The sequence below is a fragment of the Rhododendron vialii genome, chromosome 5a (assembly GCF_030253575.1).
Source record: "Rhododendron vialii isolate Sample 1 chromosome 5a, ASM3025357v1".
Lineage (NCBI taxonomy): Eukaryota > Viridiplantae > Streptophyta > Magnoliopsida > Ericales > Ericaceae > Rhododendron > Rhododendron vialii.
The window spans coordinates 34203810-34226770 of record NC_080561.1 but is presented as its reverse complement, the minus strand read 5'-3'; the positions used below and the strand labels follow the sequence as shown (position 1 = coordinate 34226770).

The 22961-nt window shown below is 37.9% G+C and overlaps 2 protein-coding genes and 1 long non-coding RNA gene across 3 annotated transcripts; 1 reads left to right on the top strand and 2 right to left on the bottom strand.

The window, feature by feature from the left end:
* Positions 1 to 5613: 5613 nt before the first annotated feature.
* On the bottom strand, positions 5614 to 8758 carry LOC131325899 (uncharacterized). Its single transcript, XR_009199866.1, has 2 exons — positions 8521 to 8758; positions 5614 to 5898 (listed from the first exon to the last, which is right to left on the bottom strand). It is a non-coding gene; the product is annotated as an uncharacterized LOC131325899 (long non-coding RNA).
* Positions 8759 to 14799: 6041 nt separating this feature from the next.
* On the top strand, positions 14800 to 17852 carry LOC131325896 (tubulin-folding cofactor B-like). The gene is made up of 4 exons (XM_058358376.1): positions 14800 to 14876; positions 15788 to 15979; positions 16237 to 16388; positions 17384 to 17852. The coding sequence occupies exons 2-4, from the start codon at positions 15878 to 15880 to the stop codon at positions 17514 to 17516; spliced, it is 387 nt and encodes a 128-aa protein (XP_058214359.1). The 5' UTR covers positions 14800 to 14876; positions 15788 to 15877; the 3' UTR covers positions 17517 to 17852.
* Positions 17853 to 21649: 3797 nt separating this feature from the next.
* On the bottom strand, positions 21650 to 22504 carry LOC131327841 (NAC domain-containing protein 41-like). The gene has a single exon (XM_058360969.1). It carries the CDS (start codon positions 22502 to 22504, stop codon positions 21650 to 21652), a length of 855 nt encoding a protein of 284 aa, XP_058216952.1.
* Positions 22505 to 22961: the final 457 nt, after the last annotated feature.

Sequence of the window (22961 nt, the reverse complement as noted above, 5' to 3'; positions counted from 1 at the left end):
AGTAAACTTCAACTTTGCCTCTTTTTTCTACAACATCATCCAAATACCTATAACACAAAAATCAAGCATCAGACCCCGAGTAACGATATAAATGAACCTAGCGGGAATAAATTAGGGGGGCGTTTATGTGAATATTTACGCAACCATCAGAGCTAGGGTCCAAACCACCACCATCATCTGCACCTCCCAGATATCAAGGGGGTTGGTATCCCCTCAGGTCCGTTTCTCAATTTTCGGCCATTTTCTGATCACATTTTGATGATCGGCTTCCTTCATTTTGTAGAGTTCGGTGAGAACTTTATTCATTCCAAAAATTCTATTCATCGGACTTGATTTGATATGATCGGCACATATGAAAATTGCAAAAAACCCAAAATTGGGTTCCGATTTAGTGTATTTTTTACCAAGTTTTGGTTTTCTTCAATTTTCTTGTGTGCCGATCATATACCTACTAAAATTCGATAAACACGTTTTTTGGTATGATTAAGGTTGTCACTGAAATCTACAAAATAAATGGAGCCGATCATCCAAATGTGATCAGAAAATGCAAAACGAACCGAAGGGGATATCAACGTCCTTGGTATCCCCAGTATACATAAAAGTTTCTCTCGTATTGGATCCTCCAAAGATGACCGGATCCGTTCAATTTTTTTTTAGGTAAGTCAACCCATTCATTTTATGCTTAAAATATTTTGTTTAGACTTTCCGTAAAAAATCAGCTCATTTGAATATCAATAAGGATGTTTACGTAACATCCAACTTTATCTCTGAGAAGCAAAGTCGGATGTATCGTAAAAACTATTACCGACATCCGAATGAGGCTAATCTTTTATATGAAGCCTGAACAAAACATTTTAAACAAAATGAGCGGCCCTGGTCATTTTTTGAGTCTCGGGATAGATTCAAAACGGATTTTGAGGGATCAAATGTACACCGGGTTATGTGAGATCTACCTCGGGCTCTCATACAAATGATTTGAGCCCTTAAATTTTATTAAAATAGCTTGTAGGATGTTGCCGTTAAAAAAAATTAGTTCAAATTGAGCATTGGTAACATCTTATCACTTCATTTAACTTTTGGTTCATGTGAATTCAGAAACCAAAAATCAAATTAGGACCCTTAAAATAATACTCCTATTTACATAAAATTGAATTGATCGGATCAACTGTGTGGGACCTCGATGCACATTGATCCCACTTAACCGGTTGTAAACTTGGTGCACACATTTTGGCATACCCATGGTACTTTAGATAAATTTTAGGGCAAATTTTCATAGTCGTCCCTCTAGTTTTACGGTTATCTCAATTTCGTCAATCTAGTTTCAATTGCTACCAAATAAACCCTGTAGTTTGTTTTACGTTCCGAATTGGTAAAATCGTTAACACTGTTTATGAAACTAATGGAAAAATATGATTAAAAAATTAAGTGCTCAAATTTTCAATTCGGTTGAACCGGTGTGAAGATCGTATTTTTTTGATCATTTTATCCTAAATGGTCGTAATAAATTTTTGGCTTTAAGGCCTTTCAACGAGCACCCAAAGACTACTTATTTAGTTTTAGGGCTCTTTTAGGGTGCTCATTGAAAGGTCTTATAGCTAAAAATTCATTATAACCATTTAAGATAAAATAATCAGAAAAATAAGATCTTTGCACCGGTTCAAACAGATTAAAAATTGGAACACTTAATTTTTTAACTATATTTTTTAATATATAAACGGTGTAAAAAATAAGTGTTCCAATTTTCAATCCATTTGAACCGGTGCGAAGATCTTATTTTTCTTATCATTTTATCTTAGATTATCATAATGGATTTTTGGCTCTAAAGCCTTTCAATGAGTACCCTAAGAGAGTCCTAAAACTCAATAAGGAGTCTTCGGGTGAAAGGCCTTAGAGCAAAAAATTCATAACGACCATCTAGGATAAAATGATCAAAAAATAAGATCTTCGCACCGGTTCAACCGAATTGAAAATTGGAGCACTTAATTTTTTAATCATATTTTTCTGTTAGTTTCATTAACGGTGTTAACGATTTTACCAATTTGGAACGTAAAACAAACTACACGGTTTATTTGATAGCAATTGAAAGTAGATGGACGAAATTGAGACAACCGTAAAACTAGATGGATGACTACGAAAATTTGTCCTAAATTTTAATTTGTTATCATCTTATGATGTAAATCCTTTAGTCCGATATTTAATTTCTCAACAAACTCTGAGTGAGTTAAGAGTCCAAGACTTTCCCGTCACTCCATGATTTGTCTCACTCAATTAAGTCCCGCCACCCTTCTCTTGTGTATATATATCCCTATAACCCCTTTGACATTCACAGAGAGAGTTGAGAGAATAGCAGTACTTAGTAATAGAGTAGATAGTTGGAGAGAGAGAGAGAGAGAAGCAACATGAGTACTCTGCCATCAGGATATCGCTTTAGGCCTACAAATAAAGAACTTTAGACTTTCTTAAAAAGAAGTCTATGGACCAAACCCTGCCTTGTGACGAGTTTATCGAGGTGAGATTTATGGGGCTAACGACAAAGCCCCATGGCAGATTTTTACCGACGAAGATCTGTGGGAGATATGCAGAACCAAAGACGAGAAGACAAATTTATGGAAGACAAAAGGCACAATCTATGTTTTCACGAGCTTGATCAAGGGCAGCGGAAAAAAGAGACCTAGAACTGCCGGTTGTGGCTCATGGCATGGAGAGACCGCTCTTGAACAAGTGTTGGAAATTGACAAGGATAATATCAGTTTGATAGGGTACAAGAGGATTTTGTGCTTTAAGATTTCAAACGAAATGGGTGCAATCGACAGGAGTGTGACAAAAGGCCACTGGATCATGCATGAGTACTCTCTACCCGATGGTGCCGAATGTGTTCTTTGTAGGATAAAAAGAGACTACTCAAAGGACACCAAGATATCACCAAGGAAAGGAAAGAATGTAGATTAGGTTGCTACAACTGATGATGACCTTAGAGTTCCGAAACCGGCAAAGCGTATTCAAACGAATTTGGGGGAAGAAAAGAATATGGATTGCCATATTGTTGTGGCACCAGAAACACAAACAGAAGTCGCTCCTTTCTTGGAAGAACTACTTGTGCAAGAACAGAGTTTTGCGATGAGTAATGATCCAAATGAGCTTACGGTTGAAGAATTTGAAGCCATTTGGGAGGAACAGGAGAATGCAAAAACCTGGTTGAGTGCGGAGCTTCTTCCAAGCAATCACGAGAGTGAAGGGTTCTTGTCTCCAAACTCCATGTTACATGCCACAGCGGAACCATTATCGATATTCTCTTTTTCCAATGATTTGTTTTTGGATCAACAGAAAAATAACATGTCAGAACATCTTCCCTCAATATGGTGGTGAGATTGATCATTCCTGAAGAACGGAGAATGGAGCTAGCAACATCAAGAGCAAGAGAGTGCACATTATGGTATGTTTGTTGTGTGTCCGTCCGAGGGGGAATGAAGAACGAAAGAAACTGGATATGTAGATGATAGCTTAATTAGTAGTTCATTGAGCCCATTCATCATTTGCTTGTAAGTAATCAAAATTTCAACAAGCTGCAGATATTAGAGATTAAAGACAGTATGTTTTTTTATCAGTTTTATGATTATTCTAGGTAGTTTTATGATTATTCTAGGCTGTGGAATGTGGATCTTATTCTATTTGCCTAATGGTTTGCTTCTGCTATTTGCCTATTGGTTTGCTTCTCCTATTTGCCTATTGGTTTGCTTCTTTTGTATGACACGTAGCCCAAAATCACTACATACCAAAGGGATAGGGAGCAGTCACTGTTTTATTTATTTCACTCTTTGTAGTTTATGACAACAAGTTTTTGTTATATGCCCGTAAAAAATAAAATTTAATTCGATCCGGTGGCAATGTGATGAATGGAATAAGGCTGTTGAGTGGGCGAAAACAATGTTTGAATAGATGTTGATTCTAGATTAAACAGGTGACTAGTCCCACCTAGGCGCTAAGCGCACCTTTTCCACCCGATTCGCGCCTAGCGATTTTTAGAACATTGACTAACAGGATTCACTCACTACTGATTTGACTAACTGTGAACTTATAACACGTAAACTCAAGAAGGATAAAGTCCCTAACAGCTTCAGTCTTTAGAAATCCATCCTTCTCAATATGGGCTTGATACTCAATTTTTTTGGGGTCTCATCTTTCAATCAAGAACCTCATATCCCTCATTAATTGATTGGTTTCCTCTTGTTACCTTTTCCAAAAAAACATAAGTTGTTGTTAAGAGAATCTCAAATCCATATTGAAATCCATCAACATATGTTGATTTAGAATCTCTAACCTTTTCCAGTTGGATTGTTCTTTATGGGACACGGACAAAGGCAAAGGTTTGATCAGAAATGTAACAATATATCAAACTCAAACATCACAAATAGGAACTAAATTTTTGTGCAGTGGATGATATTTCTGAATATTCCATATGGAAACTTGTTATGGGGAAAAGAAAGTTCAGTAAGCATGGAACCTACTGTCATCGAAATTTTCAATTAATGCTACCTATAAGAGTTTTAATTCTCCAATGAAACATGGAGCTGCTAATTATGTGCAGTTTTAGAAGTTTTTTTGCAGTTTTCCATTGCTCTGTGATCGACATGATTGTTTCGCTTGGAATACTTTAGCCAATTGCCATGGGAAAGACACCAGAGAGAAGCAATAAGCATCATGTTGGACTTCTAATCACGCGATCCACGCAACCAAGATTTTGTCAACTTGAAACCGAACGCTACTCAGCCAAGTTCTTTTTTAAGTTACTAATAGTACTTAGGAAGATATCTGAAGACCAATAGACAATACAAGAGAAAGGACATTAAACACTAATAACATCCCAAAAAAGCACAACAGAGCAAAGAAAACCGGTCAAGCCAAAAAGACGAGGATACTCTTCAGACAAATGAATCTATAAAATTCGTTAGACTATCAAAAAGAAGCATCTGTCTCACAGAAATCAAACTATGCAGCATTACCAAAAAAATAACTTCTCAATCTGCCACCAACAATTCTATCCCTGCAAAAGTCCCTAGCTCTGTCGCGTTACTTTTCACTTAGGAGGTGAGAGTAGCCAAGCCTTTCTTCTAGCCTAATACACTCTTACAAATAAAACATCAGCCCATATTCTCCGGTAACACCAAACTCACCCTAAAACAAGCAAGAATCAGAACAAAGATCCCTTGACAATTCACAATGCACGACAGAGTGCAAGACAAATCTCCCCCCTCCCCCCGACACATGCAACACCAATTGACAACCCTCCTCCTTGTAATCAGATCGTCTTCCATAAGAAGACTAGCTGATTAGCGGTCCTAAAATATAATGCAGCAGGAGACGGCCCCCCCCCACCTTCCAGATACCTTTCCATGGGAATCCATTCTCCCTAATTCCCAACGGAGTCCCCTAAAAGACTTCACATGAAAACTGCCACTACTTACTCAGCAAAGCCTCTATTCCACAGCTCGTGGATTGGTTTACTACGAAGTACATGTCACGCCTGCGATTTTCAACTAAAATAATAATATATTTTCCACAACAAAAGTCTTCCTCTCAAACTATATTTACCCTTAACTGTCATACCAATCCAAATAAAGAATCAAAGTCTCTTCTTCTTCTCTCTAAATATTTTTTTTTTTTTTACATAAAGTCTCCCAAACGTTTACAATTAAATGAGTTCCATAATGATCAAGGAGAGGAATTTACACATAGCTTTACATATATTCTAATCAAAAGGTACAACTTTCCATTGCGAGTAAAGTACACAACATGAATTAGACTAGATGATAAACACTTCCTTTATGATACCAATGAAGCTCTCAAGAGACGTCTCAATGTGCACTCCATGCAATCCAAGCTAAGTGCCATGGCGAGTACCTGAAAGGATAGGGTGAGCTACACTAGCTCGTAGAGATATCCATACCTAAATTACATGCAGAAGTGAAGAAAGATCACAAGGGAAAACATTTTCCAAAAGCATACTTGTTTTGTCAAAAGTGAAGCTCAAAATGTCATACTCACGCTGGAAAATATTTAACTCCATTTCTCAAACACCAACCCTCTCACCCACACACACCAACATTCTTAAAAATCTCAGCTTACCGTTACGGCGTTATCCAAATCAATCCTTGCTTTTTCATTTCCATTTCAATGACCTAAAGATTAATCTTAGTTCTTTAACAAAATGTTTTCACTTTCTTTTCTCATACAACTAGCCAACCTCACCCCAAAATATACACGCTAGGCATGTAGAGTTAGAACATAAGGTAAGCAATGACAAGTCAAACAATATCGCACCTCAACAACAAAGAAACTCACCCGTCAACCCCAAATCAATCTTCAAATCTCAAGTTGAACATCTAGCAAAACTCCTCCACATTAAGATTCCCCTTATAAGTCTGACAAACAAATACCATATATGAAACTCTCACAATGCATCACACCACGAGGTACCAATTATACATTCACACAGAACAAGATGCCCATCACACACCAGGAGGACAAGCCACAATGATTTGGAGGTCTAAAGGGAAGAATAAAAGAAAACATGTATTAACACATTAGACGATCCAAGTTAACAACTCAAACTGACATTTTCAATCTTAGTATGATAATAAATAATAACAAGATTCTCCGTTTTCACCATGTCACGCGTTTCGATTTTATTTCCGGGCATTAAGGACCCCGTGCATCCTATGTTCATTCCGACATCACACCTTTCGGTAGATCCGTGGCTTTCTTGTGCACTTCCGGGTATTTGGGATCCCGTTCATTCCCTGCCGGTCATCACACCAATAGGCGGACCCGTTCATTCACTACCGGTCATCGCACCAATAGGTGGACCCGTTCATTCACTACCGATCATCGCACCAATAGGTGGACCCGTTCATTCCGGGTATTTAGGACCCCGTTCATCCCCTGCCGGTCACCACGCCAATTGACGGGCCCGTTCAAGTTTCCTTCAGCCATTTCATTACTCATGTCATCGATTCTTATTAAATCACCAAGTCACAAAGTTCACAACTTGCATTCAGTGTTCGTGTGCTCCATTTCAATCATATTCCTCACATAGTGTCTCAAGTTCTTGGTTCGGCATTTGACAATCGTATACATCAAGCTACCGTCATACTTTCCGTTAAATGTAAATTAACATCCTTGAACTCATAAAGATACATACCATTATTTATGAAAACGAACCACGACATTAGAATGTGAGATCAAGGGTTTTTTACAAAAATCTGCAGTGGCTACGGGTAGGACCAAAAACGGACTACGTGTAGCGGAACAAATGTTCAGTTTCTGATCAGTGGCTACGGGTAGGACCAAAAACGGACTATGAGTAGCGCCTGGAAATTTCAGCGCGATACACAGATTTCAAGGGCCAACAATACACTTCAAAACAACAATCAGACACGAGATTTAGGTACAAATTCAACTCATCAACGCATAGAACAAGTAAGAAATCCCTACATATCAAATTGGCGAAATTAATCATTTACATTTGACCATATCCAATTAAACAACATGAATTCCAAGGCGACACTTAAACCATTGAAAAATGGACTTCTTCTTCTTTGAATCCATAGGTCATACATCAACAACAGAGTTCGGGTAACCTAACTACGGCCTTGCGATTATAGCTTCAACATAACAGTAAAAACTGGTGCAAAGGCAGAATTTAGGTCAACTTTGGATGCAAATCTGTTATCGCTCGGACATACCCATGGTGCATGGGATGTATCGTTGGAAAGCTCTATGTGTCTAGTTTCTAACAAAACAAACGGTGCGTCATTTCGAGTCCCGAGCTAGGAGTTATGGCCATTACACCAAAGTCCGTCGGTGTTGTCAGATTCTACGCGGGAATAAGTAAAATTGATTGAAAAATCATAACTCTTTCATCTTAAACCCAAAAACATTGAAACCAACGCCAAAGGTTGCACCACTACAAGCCCTACACTCAGTAAAAATTCCAGGTTCAGAAACGAGAGGAGGTTAACCCAACAATCAAAAGAAAAACTGATTCGCAACCATTTTCGCACCAGTCAACCAACCCTGCTTTAGAAATTCACCAAAAATTGTATACTTAACCAAATTATTTGATTCCAACGCCAATCTCTTCTTAACTTAAATATGCAACTCCTGTAAAAGACCCAAAGCCACCCAAAATGTTCATCATGCCCAGAAAATTAAAAGAAGACTGCCACGCACAGATTCGCGTATCCAGGAAACAGCCGGTATTCAAAAATTCATAACTAATTGTGTGATTATCCGTTTTTCATGATCTTGGTACCGAAATCTTTGTATTGAAACGTACTTTAACTGTTATGAAGGCACCAAAAATTGATTCCTAGCAGAAGGGCTCCCAAAAGACAGATTTCCAAAACCCACGAAATTTTCAGCATATACCAGATTTGTTCAAGACTCAAAATAAATGATCAAACTCGATTCTCGTACATTAAACCAACACTTAAACATGTAAAGAAGGCAAGAGATCCCTACCTCGAGGGTTAGAAGCAAGCCCGAACATGGAGGAAACTTCGAAGTGCTCCGATCGTGAATTTTTTTCGATGGATAGGAAGCTCTCGTCGCGTAGAACAACTTTAGTACTTGGGATTTTTCAAAAGTCTCACTCGTGGTCGATGAAATCGAAGAGAGAAGGTGAGAAAGGTGAGAGCGAGAGAGACGCCGGAGAAGAAGAAAAGAAAGGAAAGGAAAAGAGAACAAAAAATAATCTCCTGCTCCCTTCTTTTTTTTGGGCGCGGTTATTCGCATTCGTTTATTTTCTCTCGTAACCCATTACATTTCGGTAAATGGTTGTTGAAAATCATAAATAACATTTCGGTAAATTGCTGTTGAAAACAAGTTTATATTTCGGTAACTATATGTCGAAAATATGTTCAACTTTCGGTAAACAACTGCCGAACATGCATTTTCGGTAAATATCTGTTGAAAAAAATATTATATTTCGGTAATTGGATGCTGAAAATATATCTCAATTTCGGTAACTAACTGTCGAGTATAATTGGAAATTTTTAACGGGCTATGAGAGTAAATAGAGGGCTGCGAATAGGAGCGCCCTTTTTTTTTTACTTATATAGCACAAATAACACTTTCACCCTTTCACTCCTATTGTATCACGTCAACTCCCACAACTTACAAGTCATCTCACATTGACCCAACTCATATCCACATTGTTATACACACTTTGATAATCCAAATACATATTAAACATTTAAAATTTGAGAAAATAATTATGGGTCTCTAAAGTACATGCCGTCAAAATCTAGAGTGTAAGGTTATTCATTCCACAAACTCAGGTATTGTGCCTATTTCTGAACCAAGGCCAGGCCTATAACCCGCATCTTTCATCTTTAAGGCTAATTGTTCTAATGTTTCATAGATTTCATCACATTGAGGATGCTTTTGATTTTTAGACACAAAAGAGTTAACACAACCCACATTAACCCAACGGCAGCCAACATCCTTTGTCAAACCCTTTTCCCGCATCCCTTTTCTCACTCTCAATGTCTGAGCGTCTGTGTTCCAAACATTTTCCTTATTTAATTACCTACTTTTGTGATTAGCTATTTAACTACCTGCTTAACAAGCCCCAAGTTGAGAATGCCCCAGGAAGTCCGAGGCCATGGCCTCTCTTTGGCTTTCATGAGGACTCTATCCCAAGCAATCCACAACCTTCCCATGACATTCTCTTGTCCCAAGGGCTGCCCCACTCTAAGTTTCTAACAGTGTCACCCATACACAGCTTCCCTCTCTCCTTTCTCAAACCCAGCACTACAATTGATAGCTACCCAATACATATCCCTAGAAACCATGCTGCCCTTCAAAAAAAACAAAAAACATTTGGATCATGTTCATACTAATGAGAGCATGGACACAAGCACAAAACATATTACTTATTCATTCGGATAAGTACATAACTAATCATAATTCTCCCGTACCCTAATTTTAGCCCTTCATAAAAATATTCATGCCAGTTTTCGAATAAGAAAATAAAACAATTCTGTGCATTAACCTTTTTTCATTCCAATTTAAAAATCACAATTAATTTTTAAATTGATGAAAAATAATTACAAACAAACTATACACAAAAGCGCTTTATGTTTTTATCCAATAAACGACACAGTTCATTTTTAAAAACGACAATGACAAATTATAGAAAGGATTGAGCTTTTTTCTTCTTTTTTTCAACAAATGTAAGAACATCATTGATATAAGGTAAAGTATATTCCTTCTAAAGTCTTTCCTATTGTTCTTCTTCTTTCCACTTATGGGACTTGAGCAATAATGATGTTTAATCTTTGAGATAAAGGGAATTGGGGGTACCATTTCTTTTGATATTTCTCAGTCACGGGGTAAAATGCACTACCAAGTTCTGAGATAGGCCCAGAACAAGTACGAATACCAAGTTTTGTTCATTAAGTATTAACGAAACTTGAGCTGTAAGTACTTCCTAATTTCCAAAAATTTCACTCCCAAGTGCCATCTGATTTCTTCTTACTATATAACTACTTTCAAGCATATATATATCTAAGAATCCCACATATTTTACCAAGATTTCTCATTTGTCACAAAACCGAAAAAACCGAACCTTTCCTTTCGCTTGGTTGTGCTTCAAAAGATCTGTGCACAATCTGTCATTTGGTTGTGCTTCTCTTACTGTCAAATCTTGTTTTCTTTTTTTCCCTTTTGGAAAGCAAAGTTTTCATTTGGAATTGAGCTAAAAGGTTATTTCGTGACAAAAAAGTTTGTAGTTTGCTGATGCTGCTCTTTTGATTCAGATTCAGTACTAATGATAGACCTTGACCATGATCATTCTCTGTACCTATCTGTATATTTATTTTATACAGTGACTTGAGCTTATCCATAACACCAACAGCAAATAAACCCTTCAACAGATCAGATGATAGTAACGATTGTTGTTTCCGAAGTTGTCCATAACTAAAAGTGTTGAACACTAGGCATATATCCGTATTAGAGAACAATGTCTAACCATATGAGAAGAAAACATAACGGGCATCAGAATCCATGCCTAGCAGTATAAATAACTGGTATAGGAAAGGGCATAATGAAGTATGGAGCCAATTCCCTCCAATACCGGAGGCATTCTTAACTAGATGGGGGAGCTACCCAATCACATTTGAGGCACAACTGAATACTCGCTTACTAACATTTCAAAGCCTCTATTTCAATATCCTCGATCAAAATATGTTCCATTTACCAGAGCCAAACTAATGAAATTGCTACTGACAGCTTGTTGGAAGCTCATGTAATATATGACATGTATATACAACTAATCAATTATTAGAAGGGACGGAGTGGTTTTTATGTTGGAAATATACCTGATAAGGCTTTGAACTTTCACCTAAAGAAGCTTCACTGCGTCTCCGAATCTGTCCTCCGTGATTAGGAGAGACGAGGGTCTCGAGGTACAGGTCCCCAATATAAAAATCAGTTGGAATGCCAGAAACAACTATGATCCTCAGTGTTTTTTTTTTCCGAATTGTATAGAACCAGTTTGTTTCCCACAGACTCATCCACTATCTCTTTGTAAAAATCAAAATATCTTTGCCCTTATTGCCAACACAAATTCGTCTTCAACTGACAAACACGACACATAGAATATTCCCGACCGAGGATTAGAAATCGTAAATTTGGTCCACGAGTCTCTTACCCCGTACTTCTTCATCATCCAAACTACTTCTTCATCATCCAAACTTCAACTCCGTAGTCATGACTCGGCCACAACAACAAAGAGAGAGAACCCCCAATAACCGCCATTTGATGATCAGTGAACTCACCAAAATACCTATACTTATCAAAAGAAGCAGGCAACTTGATTTCCCTTAAAATCTCACCCGACATATCAAAAGCAGCAACAGTCATAGGGGTACCCACAGTAAGCTAATGGAGACGTTCATTAAAAGAAAATCCGTCCGGAACCTCTGGATACTTGTAATCTGTAACTTTACTTACCCTCCAAGCATCAGATTTCAATGAATACACAGCACGTAGACGGTAAAGGAGCACCACAACCTTGTAATCATCTGTCGACGAGTCATAACCCACTCCAAATAGAATAAATTGTATAGTAAACAGATTCCAAGAGATTGGGTATTTGGGTAGTTTCTTACATTCTTTAGTGAAGGGATTCCACAAGAAGTTGGAATCGTTACTTGGGCCGGAAACCAGAACCAAGCCATGGCAAGATCCCCAAACCTTGGGCCACTCGGCGGAAGGAAAATCAAGCTTCTCCACGGTGGGATTCGTGGCGGCGAGATCGACCGAGTAGAGCGCGAGAGGAAGGGGAAACGAGAATGATTTTTGGGGGTTTGTTGGTGGTATGGTTGAAGGTGGGTTTGGCCGTTTGGGCGAATTGTGGGGAAGAGAAATACAAGATTCATTTCTTGGCTATAACTAATTTTTTGGGTGTGGCAGTTATTATTGTGATTTTACTGTTTTGCCCCTACAATTTTTGCAAATACTCCTATATTGAATTATTGATAGAGAGAAACTTATTCACGGAGCGGCGCAATCCTAGCCATCCATTCGCGCAATCAATGGCTAAGATTCGTTTTCAATTTTGACCGGTCACAATTCAATTTCAATCCGAACCGTCAAAAATACTTTGGCAATACATGATTGGCTATATAAAGCGTTCTTTACGGAATGGTCTGCAAATAAGATTTTTTGATTATGAAAATCAGTTTCTATATATAAGGCAATTTCTGAAGAGGAGAAAAGTACATTCAACTTCATTGTGGAACAAAATCTATTAGAGCATCCGTAATGGAATAATCAAAATGAAATGGGTGAGAGCATCCGTAGTGGAATAATCAAAAGTTGTACATCATCCTTTGGTTATTCATTGCTAAGGTTAGCAATGTAGAGGTCTACAATAGTACAATTAAAATTGAATAACCAAAACTTGACACAACACTTTTTCAACTTATAAAAATCTTAAAATTGTGATATAGAAAACAAACTTTTTAAAATAGTTTTCTAACTAATAAAAACAGGTTATTAGAAAAAGAGAAAATAATTTTTTGAAAACTTTCATTTTAAAAAAAGTTTTCAAGAAAAAGATTTTGAAAAAAAAAAGAACAGTTTATGAAAAAAAATGTTTTAATTAAAAAAATGTTTTGAAATAAACTATTTTTGCAAAAAAAAAAAAAAAAGTTTTTGGGAAAAACGGTTTTAATAAAAAATAGTTTTCACAAAAAAAAAAAACAAGTTTTTGCAAAAAAATAAAAAACTATTTTTAAAAGTATTTTTCTTAGAAACATGTTGAAAATTGAAGAGAGAGAAGGTTTTTGTATTCTATGAACCTGTTCTAGGTGAGCTGGTTGTTTTCCTACCATTTACCAATTCACCCATTTTTTCAATCCTCATATTTCAGGGCCAAGAAGTAATCGATCATGAACAACTTGATTTTTACATAAATTAACCCAAATTAAAAACCAAAACAAAAGAAAAGGGGAAAAAAATTATTATCAATCAATGGTGTTGTTTTGGCATACCTTTAGAATGCGGGAGAAGGAGATTTAGCTTTCAGCGGTGGAGAAGCAACGATAGGAATCCATGACGGAGAAGGAGGAACGGTTTTGGAGACCTTTGGTGATAGAGGATTGATCAGAGGTGGAAGGAATTGAAGATGGAGAAGCAACCGAAGTCCATAAGGGAGGAGGAGGAACGATTTTGGCGGGAGAAATAGGAGTCGATGAAGGGTTTATTATCCCAAAAATCTGAAATGGGAATAAAGGGGCAGCACCAAACAGAGCCGTCATGGGCTAACATGCAGCTTGTATCCTCCCCAGCCCCAAAACGACGTTGTTTTGGGGCACAACACGAAAGACAACGCGCTTGGGGCAGCACCTCCCCCGAGTCCTCTTTGCATCAACTGCCCCATCACAAATGTTTAGCCATGTTTCCTCTACTGCTTGACATTAATGTCAGAGGAAAATCCGTATTAGAGACACAAGGTGGGTTATAATCCTTATTGATATTAATGAATTTCTAATGTGTTTAAAAAAAAAGAAAATTATTTGTGTTTCGGGAGCAATGCTTCTTCCTCTCACAAAAGTGTTTGGCGCATGTACTTCACATACTTTTATGTGGAAGAGGATCATTGCTTCTGGAATACAGAATAATCTCTTGTAAAAATACCCCTTTTATACATGAATTAAAAGAACCGGACCGTCTTGATAGGGCTCTTTGTGATATCTTTTCGTGTCTATTTTGATTATCAAAAATTTTTATTCTTAAAGCTCGATTCGAGTTCGACAAAAATCATGCCTATTTGATAGTTGAAAAATATGATTTCTGTGGAACAAAGTTAGAGTATCTTGTAAAACAATATGGTGTCTCAAGAGTTATGTGTTGAGATTTATTAGACCGACATGATTTTTTGGCGTGCTTAAAGTCATTTTCCCTTCTATTAACGAAATGAAGTAATGAACCCGACATAGGCTCAAGGAGTCCAATACGGTGGGTTTAATTCAACGTGGCCAAACCAATTTTTACGAAGTTAAATTCACCTCGATGAGATACTAGTTGGTGTCCGATTAACATAATTTTTTGTAAAATCAAAATTTTCTACCCGTTCTAAAAAATGAACAGATCCGATTATTCTAGGCCCTAAAAACGTCCGTACATTCCCCAGGGGTTCTTAAACCCAAAAAACGACGCTGTTTTTTTTTTAAAAAAAACCGTCTTTTTTTTTTTCTTTTTTCTTTTTTTCCCTTTCCTGCTCCCACTTCCCACCAAAAGCAGGGAAAGAATTTCAAAAAGAGATCTCACGAATCCGAATGGCTCGAAGCTAATCAAAATCCCAACAGGTCCCCTCTCTCTCTCTCTCTCTCTCTCTCTCTCTCTCTCAAGATCTATAATTACTTAATTAGGGTTTTTTTCTTCATAATTTCTGCAAAATTTCGTGATATTTGTTTGGCATTTTATTAATCATTCATTTTGCTTTCCTTCTACCTTTGTACTACCAATTCTCATCTAACCGACGCGATACAGATTTGTCTACTATTTTTCCTTTTGGATGAGCTTGAGGGCAAAGTCATTCATTGATCTCGTGTCTTGCTTTGCATTTATAAATGTGCTAAATGGGTTGGTTTCAAAATTCAGCCTTCCATATCAGTAATATCGCTTTTCATCTTTAAAGCCATTGCAAACTAGTTTGGCTTGAATCCAAGGGGTTGGCCTAGTGGTCAAACCCAGGACTTAGGGTTTGCTCTCCTAAGGTGCCATCAACTCCTTTGGGGTGAGTCCACACGGAGTTGTGCCTTGGTTTTAACTGGCTCCTGCTAGCAGCCAGTGGGATTTAATTGGCCCCCGCTAATAGACGGTGGGATTGGTCCATAGGATTAGTTGAAGTATGCTTAAGCTGGCTCGAACACCTGAGCTGTCAAAAAAAGAAAAGTTGTTTGGCTTCAAAATCAGGTTAGTTATCCTTGTTAATTTTAGCTTGTATTAATTCCCTTTTTGGACTGGGAGATCGTACTCGTTAATTTTATGTGCTGCTGTTGTTGCTGTGCTCCAAACACCTGAAAGTTTGTGACATTCAACCAAGCACTAAAAGATGATGGGATGTTTATTCAATTGCACTTTTGATATCTTTCACGTGGAAATAACTTCCACGTAAAACCTCAACAATCATGTACTGAGAAGAATATGCAGTTGTTCAATTTTAGTCAACCAGTTAGTCATTGTAGATAATATGCATATGTGTATGTATGACCAGATAAAACGATAAAGGGCCCAATTACGTGACAAGAAAACGTCACTTGCTATAGAAGTTGGGGAGAACACACGGAGGTTGAGTTTCAAGGCCATGGGGTCTCGCTTACAGATTCAAGGGGACGAGTCAGTTCTTTTACGCATTACACATTCCAACCTCAAGAGCTTCTCTACTGATGTTCGCTTTTCTCTTCAGGTACTGAACATAACCGATTTTCAATGTTGAAATGTGCATTGTTCTTCAAGTCCACTGGCTTTAGTTTGCTAGGTTGCATTTTGCTCATATGCTGCATTAACTTGTAGTGTTTTCATAGTGTATTTGGCATTTAGCAATTTGTTTGAATATGCTCTTTGATTTACTTTTGAGGGGGGGTTTTGTTTGACACACGAAACTAGCTTACTTGCTCTACTTGCAATGTGTTCTGTGACCAAGTTTTGTTACTTCTCTGACAGTTGACAGTCAAAGCCGTGAAGGAAAAGATGTGGAAAAAATGTGGTACTTCTGTTAATTCAATGGGACTTGAGCTATATGATGACATGGGTGCCAAAATTTCAGAATTAAGTGATAACTCGAGGCCTCTTGGTTTTTATTCTCCACAGGACGGGTTAGTTGACTATGCTTTTGTAGTGTTCTTTTGATCTGTAATAGAAGCATTATGTTGTGAGAAGTGACTCTGCATATTTTGATTTATGCAGTGCTAGTTGCTTTGCTCTATTACTGTTATGAGGCACTTATGGATGTTCTATGTTGTTAACATCAGTAGGAAGTTTGCATTCCAGCATCTACAATGATATGGGACTTATTAAATGCCAACCCTATGCGATGCTCGTTTCGTTAAATATGCAGGAAGTTTGTGGAACCTCCGATTTGCCCTAATTTAATTTTGCAGTATTCGAACCAGTTCTCTCTATTGTTGTCTTAGTTTGGTTTACGCATTCTACGTGATCTTTAGATTTGTGTTCATAGGTTTCACATATAGACATAGATATGCAGAAAAGATGATAGGCATTTTGGATTTATGGATACACTCATATAAATGTACATACGTATGGATATATATGATATTTATATATATTTAGAGAGAGAGAGAGAGAGAGAGAGAGAGAGAGAGAGAGAGAGAGAGAAGAGTGTGAAAATCATTTCCAAAAATGAAAATCCATTTAAGGAATATATCTTTAAATGCTCTCGCGTTCATTTTTCCTGTTTCTTTTCAAAGCTGTTTTCCCCAGCTTTTTGGTTGATCGGCTGTTTTCCCCTGCTTTCCTCGCTGTGTCAAGCTGTTTTTTATGCTGCTTGGATAAATTCTCGACGCTGAAGTTGTGATATACCCAATACATGGGTGGACTAGTTTTATTTTCATTGAAGAGTTTGTTCCTTGTTTACTATCGTTGCTTAAGGTGCATTACAATGAAATATTAGGTCGTGCCTTGAAATGTGTTGTGTTAACCAATAGCACTCATTACTTTGTGTTGCATTATTTGATTTCTTTCTTTCTTCTTTGTTTTTTTGTTGTTTTCTTAGAAGTATACTTGTGGCAGATCGTATGCAAATAGGTCCATGGTTTCGTTAGATAACTGGCTTATCTCTATTATGCTATAGGTATCGATTGCATGTTATTGATTTCGATCCATCATCAGTTACCTCTGGCGGCTGGCTAGAAGACACGTCACTTGTAGAGAAATACAAAATATCTGAAGAAGCCTACGATAAACTTGATGGCAAGTATTTATAAACTCTATTTTGCATGGTCAAAGACTGAAACTTGTGTACACATATCTCCTTTTGGCTCATCAAGATGCAGAATGCAATATTTTGGAGATTGCTTGGTTTCGAGCCAAGCCCAACATGGGGTTAGGAACAAAAGTGGGGATTTGCTTTTTAGTTATTCGGTTGTAGGCTGTAGGAGTAGCCCGTCAGTTGTCATGCAAGTCGTCTATTGGGATTTATGTTCGAGGTCGTAGATAGAGTTGCAACTTGTGAGTCAAAACTTCACTATCCAAATAGGAAATCAAAGTTCTATTTGGACTTCCAATTATCTTTAGTCGGTATAATATCATTTCATTATCCACATTGTTTGAGCAGTGATGTGGCAGATCAAATAGACATTAGTCAATTGATTGCAGGTGTGCATCATTAGCCACGTGGCATGTGAATCGTGATAATTGCCTGACTGAATTGCTCTGTTAACCTTGTTTAGCTTAGTAGAAGAAATTATCAGTTCTTGTGAGATTGAACAGATGGCAGATGGCAACATTTGTTGGTACAGGATTTACCTAATTATACTAAGTTGAACACCAAAAGACCTTTCTCTGGTAACTGAAAAGAAAGTTGAATCTCAATAGCAATGAAAGGCATGACAACCTAATTTGTCACATAGGTTGTCCGTGTTTTCACAGGTGTAAATGAATGATGACACAATTTCTTGGCCAAGCACACTAGCTGGCAATTTTAGGTTTCTGTCGATTGCAAGGAGTTCCAACAGCCAAGCTGTTTAGTTTTTTCAATTGGTTAATTTAAAATGTATTACCACCTGCTGAATTAAAAGAAAAGGGAATTATATGAGCATTTTTTTTTTATCTTACTGAATAGATTCTGTGCAAGCGAGGATCATCGTTAGGTTACCTTGTTACCATTAACTTGGTATTAGAGGCTACAATGGACATGGACTATATGTGGACATTTAGATAGGTTGCAGTTTATCCAGAATTCTCAGTCTGAGGTAAAGGTTCTTCTTGTTATTGTTTGTGTGGACTTCATGATTGTAGTGGCGATGTTTTGGAGATGAATGAATTCTCAGAAAGCTGTTTGCGGAGATGATTTGGAACTTAGCTAAAGAGTATGAAAACAAAAGTGCAGATGCATATAATGTTCACACTAACTGTTGAGGTCTGTAGACGGAAGAACCATGTCCCCCATTTATTAGGATTGTCTTTGATCTATCCCTTTGGTAGTAGTTATGCCTTTGATCTCATAGGAGAACTTGACACATTGGCCTATAAATCTTATAAAGTTCTGTTAACTCAATGTTGTGTAAAGTGAAGATGGAGTCCAACTGTTTTGAAAAGGTCTATTAGTTGGCGGTGGATGGTAGATTCCCTAACCTGTAATGAACTTCATGACTAATCTGTTTGTGCAAGTTAATCAGTGATCCATTCTCCTTAAGGATTTGCTAGCCTTAGGCTACAAACAGAGCTTTACGAACTCATCTTCACTAGTTGAGGAAATTCTGTTTGGTAAATAAGTGAAGCCTTCTAATCATAAGCAAAAAATGCCTTGTAACAATGTGCCTACTTTAGTCTCTCTCTCTCTCTCTCTCTCTCTCTCTCTCTATATATATATATATATATATATATATACACACACACACACACACATATATTCACACAAAAACATGCATATAAATCTTGTTGTAGGCACGTGTTTTCATCTTAGGTTCAGCTGCACGATACTTGGTATGGGTTTCTGTAATTGAATATTGGAGTTAGAGCTGGCCTATGAAGCACCGACACACCTACGAGTCTCCATATCTGTATCGGACAGTTTGGGATCACGCAACACACTAGGGAGAAGCCAAAATACTTTTTTAATTTTAATTTTCTTTATGGTGGAACAATCTTGAGACATGGGGACACGGCGGGGTAGCTTTCGTAAATTTTAAAGCTTTTCCGGGAATACCTATTAGAACTTCAAAAGTGTGTTATTGTTACTTTTAAAGCTATTGTTATTTTGAACATCGTTAGTTTCATTAGAGCTTGTATAGAATCTGACACAAGGTTTTATCTTATGAGGAAAATAGGAGAATTTGGAAGCCTTTTCGAAACATCTACCAAGTTTCTGCTTTAGCTGTGGTGTTTTTGATATGTGTATGTGGTGAACCGTCAAGAATCCTGGCTGCAAATGCTGTAGGTTTGATATCTGTTTTTGTCGTCACGGGTCTATTTTTGTCTTGCTTGTTACTTGGTTTTGAGGAGCATTTAGGAAAAATTTTCCAGCCCCTATTAGTGAAATATTTGGCTTCAAGCTGCAATCTTTCTTCTTGTTAATACGGACCAGCATCTACGCATACATTGTTGCTGCCGCCCTCTCAACAGCCTCATTCCATTTATGTCATGATTGCCGCCAAATTCATCTGTAACCACATCTTGTTGGCATAAACTACCATGAAGAATTAACAGAAATCCTATTGGTACCGACGGTACCCATAGGGAAAATGCACCGACGGCCACCGGACGGCCGTCTCCGGTCACCGGACGGCCGATCCGAGCCGTCCAAAAATTTTAAAAAATAAAACCGAGTGGCCTTACGCGAGAATCAATGGCATCCGAGGTGTGTAGGGTACTTGATCCGAGTACCCCTTTTTCGTGTATATACACGTATATACAAATATACACGAAAAATGGGTGCTCGGATCAAGTACCCTACACACCTCGGATGCCATTGATTCTCGCGTAAGGCCACTCGGTTTTATTTTTTAAAATTTTTGGACGGCTCGGATCGGCCGTCCGGTGACCGGAGACGGCCGTCCGGTGGCCGTCGGTGCATTTTCCCTATGGGTACCGTCGGTACCCATAGCAGTACTCAAGAATTAAATTACACAGTGACTCCTTCCTATCCCTTTGCATCATCTGAACGTAAGTCAAAGATGTTCAACCTGAAATTGTGTCCAAGAATAAACTGACAGTGAACATTTCAGAAAGAGAAATTCAGTGGCTATTTTAAAATGTTGAATGCATGCCTCTATGCAGCGATTGTGTACCACATACCGTACAAAAGAAGCAAACCATCAAGCAAATAGAAGCAGCTCTACATTCCAAAGCAAAAACATAACTTCTAAAAAAATCGCATTATTCGAATTATCATATCAGCAGTTACTTGAAATTCTGATTAATTACAAATGAAATAGTGAATGGGCAAAATGAACTACTAATAAACTAACATCTATAGCTCCAATTTCTTTTGTTTTTCATTCCCCCTCCCAAAACACACGCAAGCCAAATGATCACCGAGATAAAGAGCGGGAATTCAGTCCCAAGGGGTCTACGTACAGGCTTCACAGGTGGGTGTCATCGATCAACTCTTAGCTTATGTTATGCAGAAAACAATAGATTCATAAGGCTGTAGCATTCATTTCTTAGAGGAAAAAGACGAACGCAAGCAGAATATCCTCATATCCTGAGATGAGATCTGTGAACGTAAGAGTAATGTGTGATGGGCATTAGACATGGATGGCTTGAATACAGGCTATAAAGTCTTCTTAACATAACTGGGTTGGCAACTTGTGCAGGAAAATGAGTTTGTGGGTCTTTAGACGCAAGTACAAGGAGAGGGGCAGAACATCTAGGAAATAAATGCTTCTAAGGTGTGTTTTTCGTGGAGAAAGGGTCGAGAGAGGCCAGGAGCTACTACGAAGAGGAACCCGTTGGCAAGCTGGTGATGGGTTCTCTACTAAATTCTAGGTGCACCCATGTTGGCATAAACCACAATGGTAAATATAAATGACACAGTGACCTCTTTGTATCATCTCATCTTAAGTTAAAATACCTTTACATTTCACTAACCTAAAGCTGAAATTATGTCCAGCAATAGCTTTATGAACCATACTTTCCAAACTAAATAGATGGCAAACATTTAACAAGGAGAAAATCAGTTGATATTTCAAATGTCGAATGCGTGCCTCCATGGAGAGATTGTGTAGTACACGACGTACAACAGAAGCAAACCAATAGGCTGATGGAAGAGGCCCTTACATTCAAAGGTATAGAAAACTCTTAATTGATAAATAAATAAAAAAACAATCAACATTTAAACTATCATTTCTGCAGTTTGTTGAAATTTAGAGTACTTAAAAATGAACAACGAATCGTTTCAATGAACTAGTGCAGAATTATCACAATGCCAAGGTGAACAACTTTCTTGCTCCTCCTGTTCCCAAATAGCTTCAAGTTCTTCAATGGTTAACTCATTCGCATCATCACTCATTAGAAAATTCTGATCTTGCACAAATTGTTGATCTTTTGAGAAGGGAACAACTTCTGTATCCGGTGTCGCAGTAATAACACACTCCATCTTCTTTTCTTGCATAACCTCAGGTCTAACACGCTTTGCAGATTTCGGACGCTTTGCGGATTTCGGAACTACAAGGTCATTATCAGTAGTGGCAGCCTCAACAATCTTTCTTTTTCTCGGAGAAATCTTGGTGTACTTTGCATCAAATCTTTTTATCCTGCAAAGAACATATTTGCCTTTACTTTTATCAGTATTGCTATCACGGAGAGAATACTCTTGCATGATCCAGTGGCCTTTTTTCACAGGCCCGTCCATTGCAATAGGTTCGTCGGCGGCAATCTCAAAGTACAACGTTGTCTTGTACCCTATTGCACATTTACCGTTCTTAACTTCTTCACGAGCCGTCTCTCCGTGCCATGAGCCACAACCGGCTTTTCTGGCAATCCTGTTTTGGCTGGCCTTGATCAAGGTCGTGAAAACGTAGATTGTACCTTCTGTCTTCCATAAATCTGTCTTCTTGTCTTTGGTTTTGGATATCTCCCATGGGTCTTCTTCTTCGTCCATAAAAATCTGCCACGGGGCTTTGTCGCCGTAAATCTCACGATCGATAACGACGTCACAAGGCAGGGCTTCGTTCGTACACTTCTTGTCGAGATATTTTAGAAGGAGTTCTTGATCTGTAGGCGTAAAGTGATAGCCTTTTGGTACAGTCATGTTGCTGTTCCTCTCTCTCTCTCTCTCTCTCTCTCTCTCTCTCTCTCTCTCTCTCTCTCTCTCTCTCTCTCTCTCTCTCTCTCTCTGTGACTGTGTGATACTACGTTCGAAAATTGACAAAGGAGGTTATAGGGATATATATATGCGCAACAGAAGCTAGGGCGGCGGGACTTAATTGAATGGGAAAATCATTGAATGCACCAAGTTTACACAGGTGGGACGCGCATCGAGATTCTACACAATTGATCCGAGCAATTCAATTTGTCCAAAATATTATTTTAAGGGTTCTAAGTCGATTTTTGGTTTCTGAATTTACAGGAGTCAAAAGTTAAAAAAATTGATAAGATCTTACCGGTACTCAATTTGAACTAAATTTTTTTTACAACAACATCCTAAAAGCTATTTTAATAAAATGCAAGGTTCAAATCATTGGTATGGAAGTCCGAGGTGGATCCCA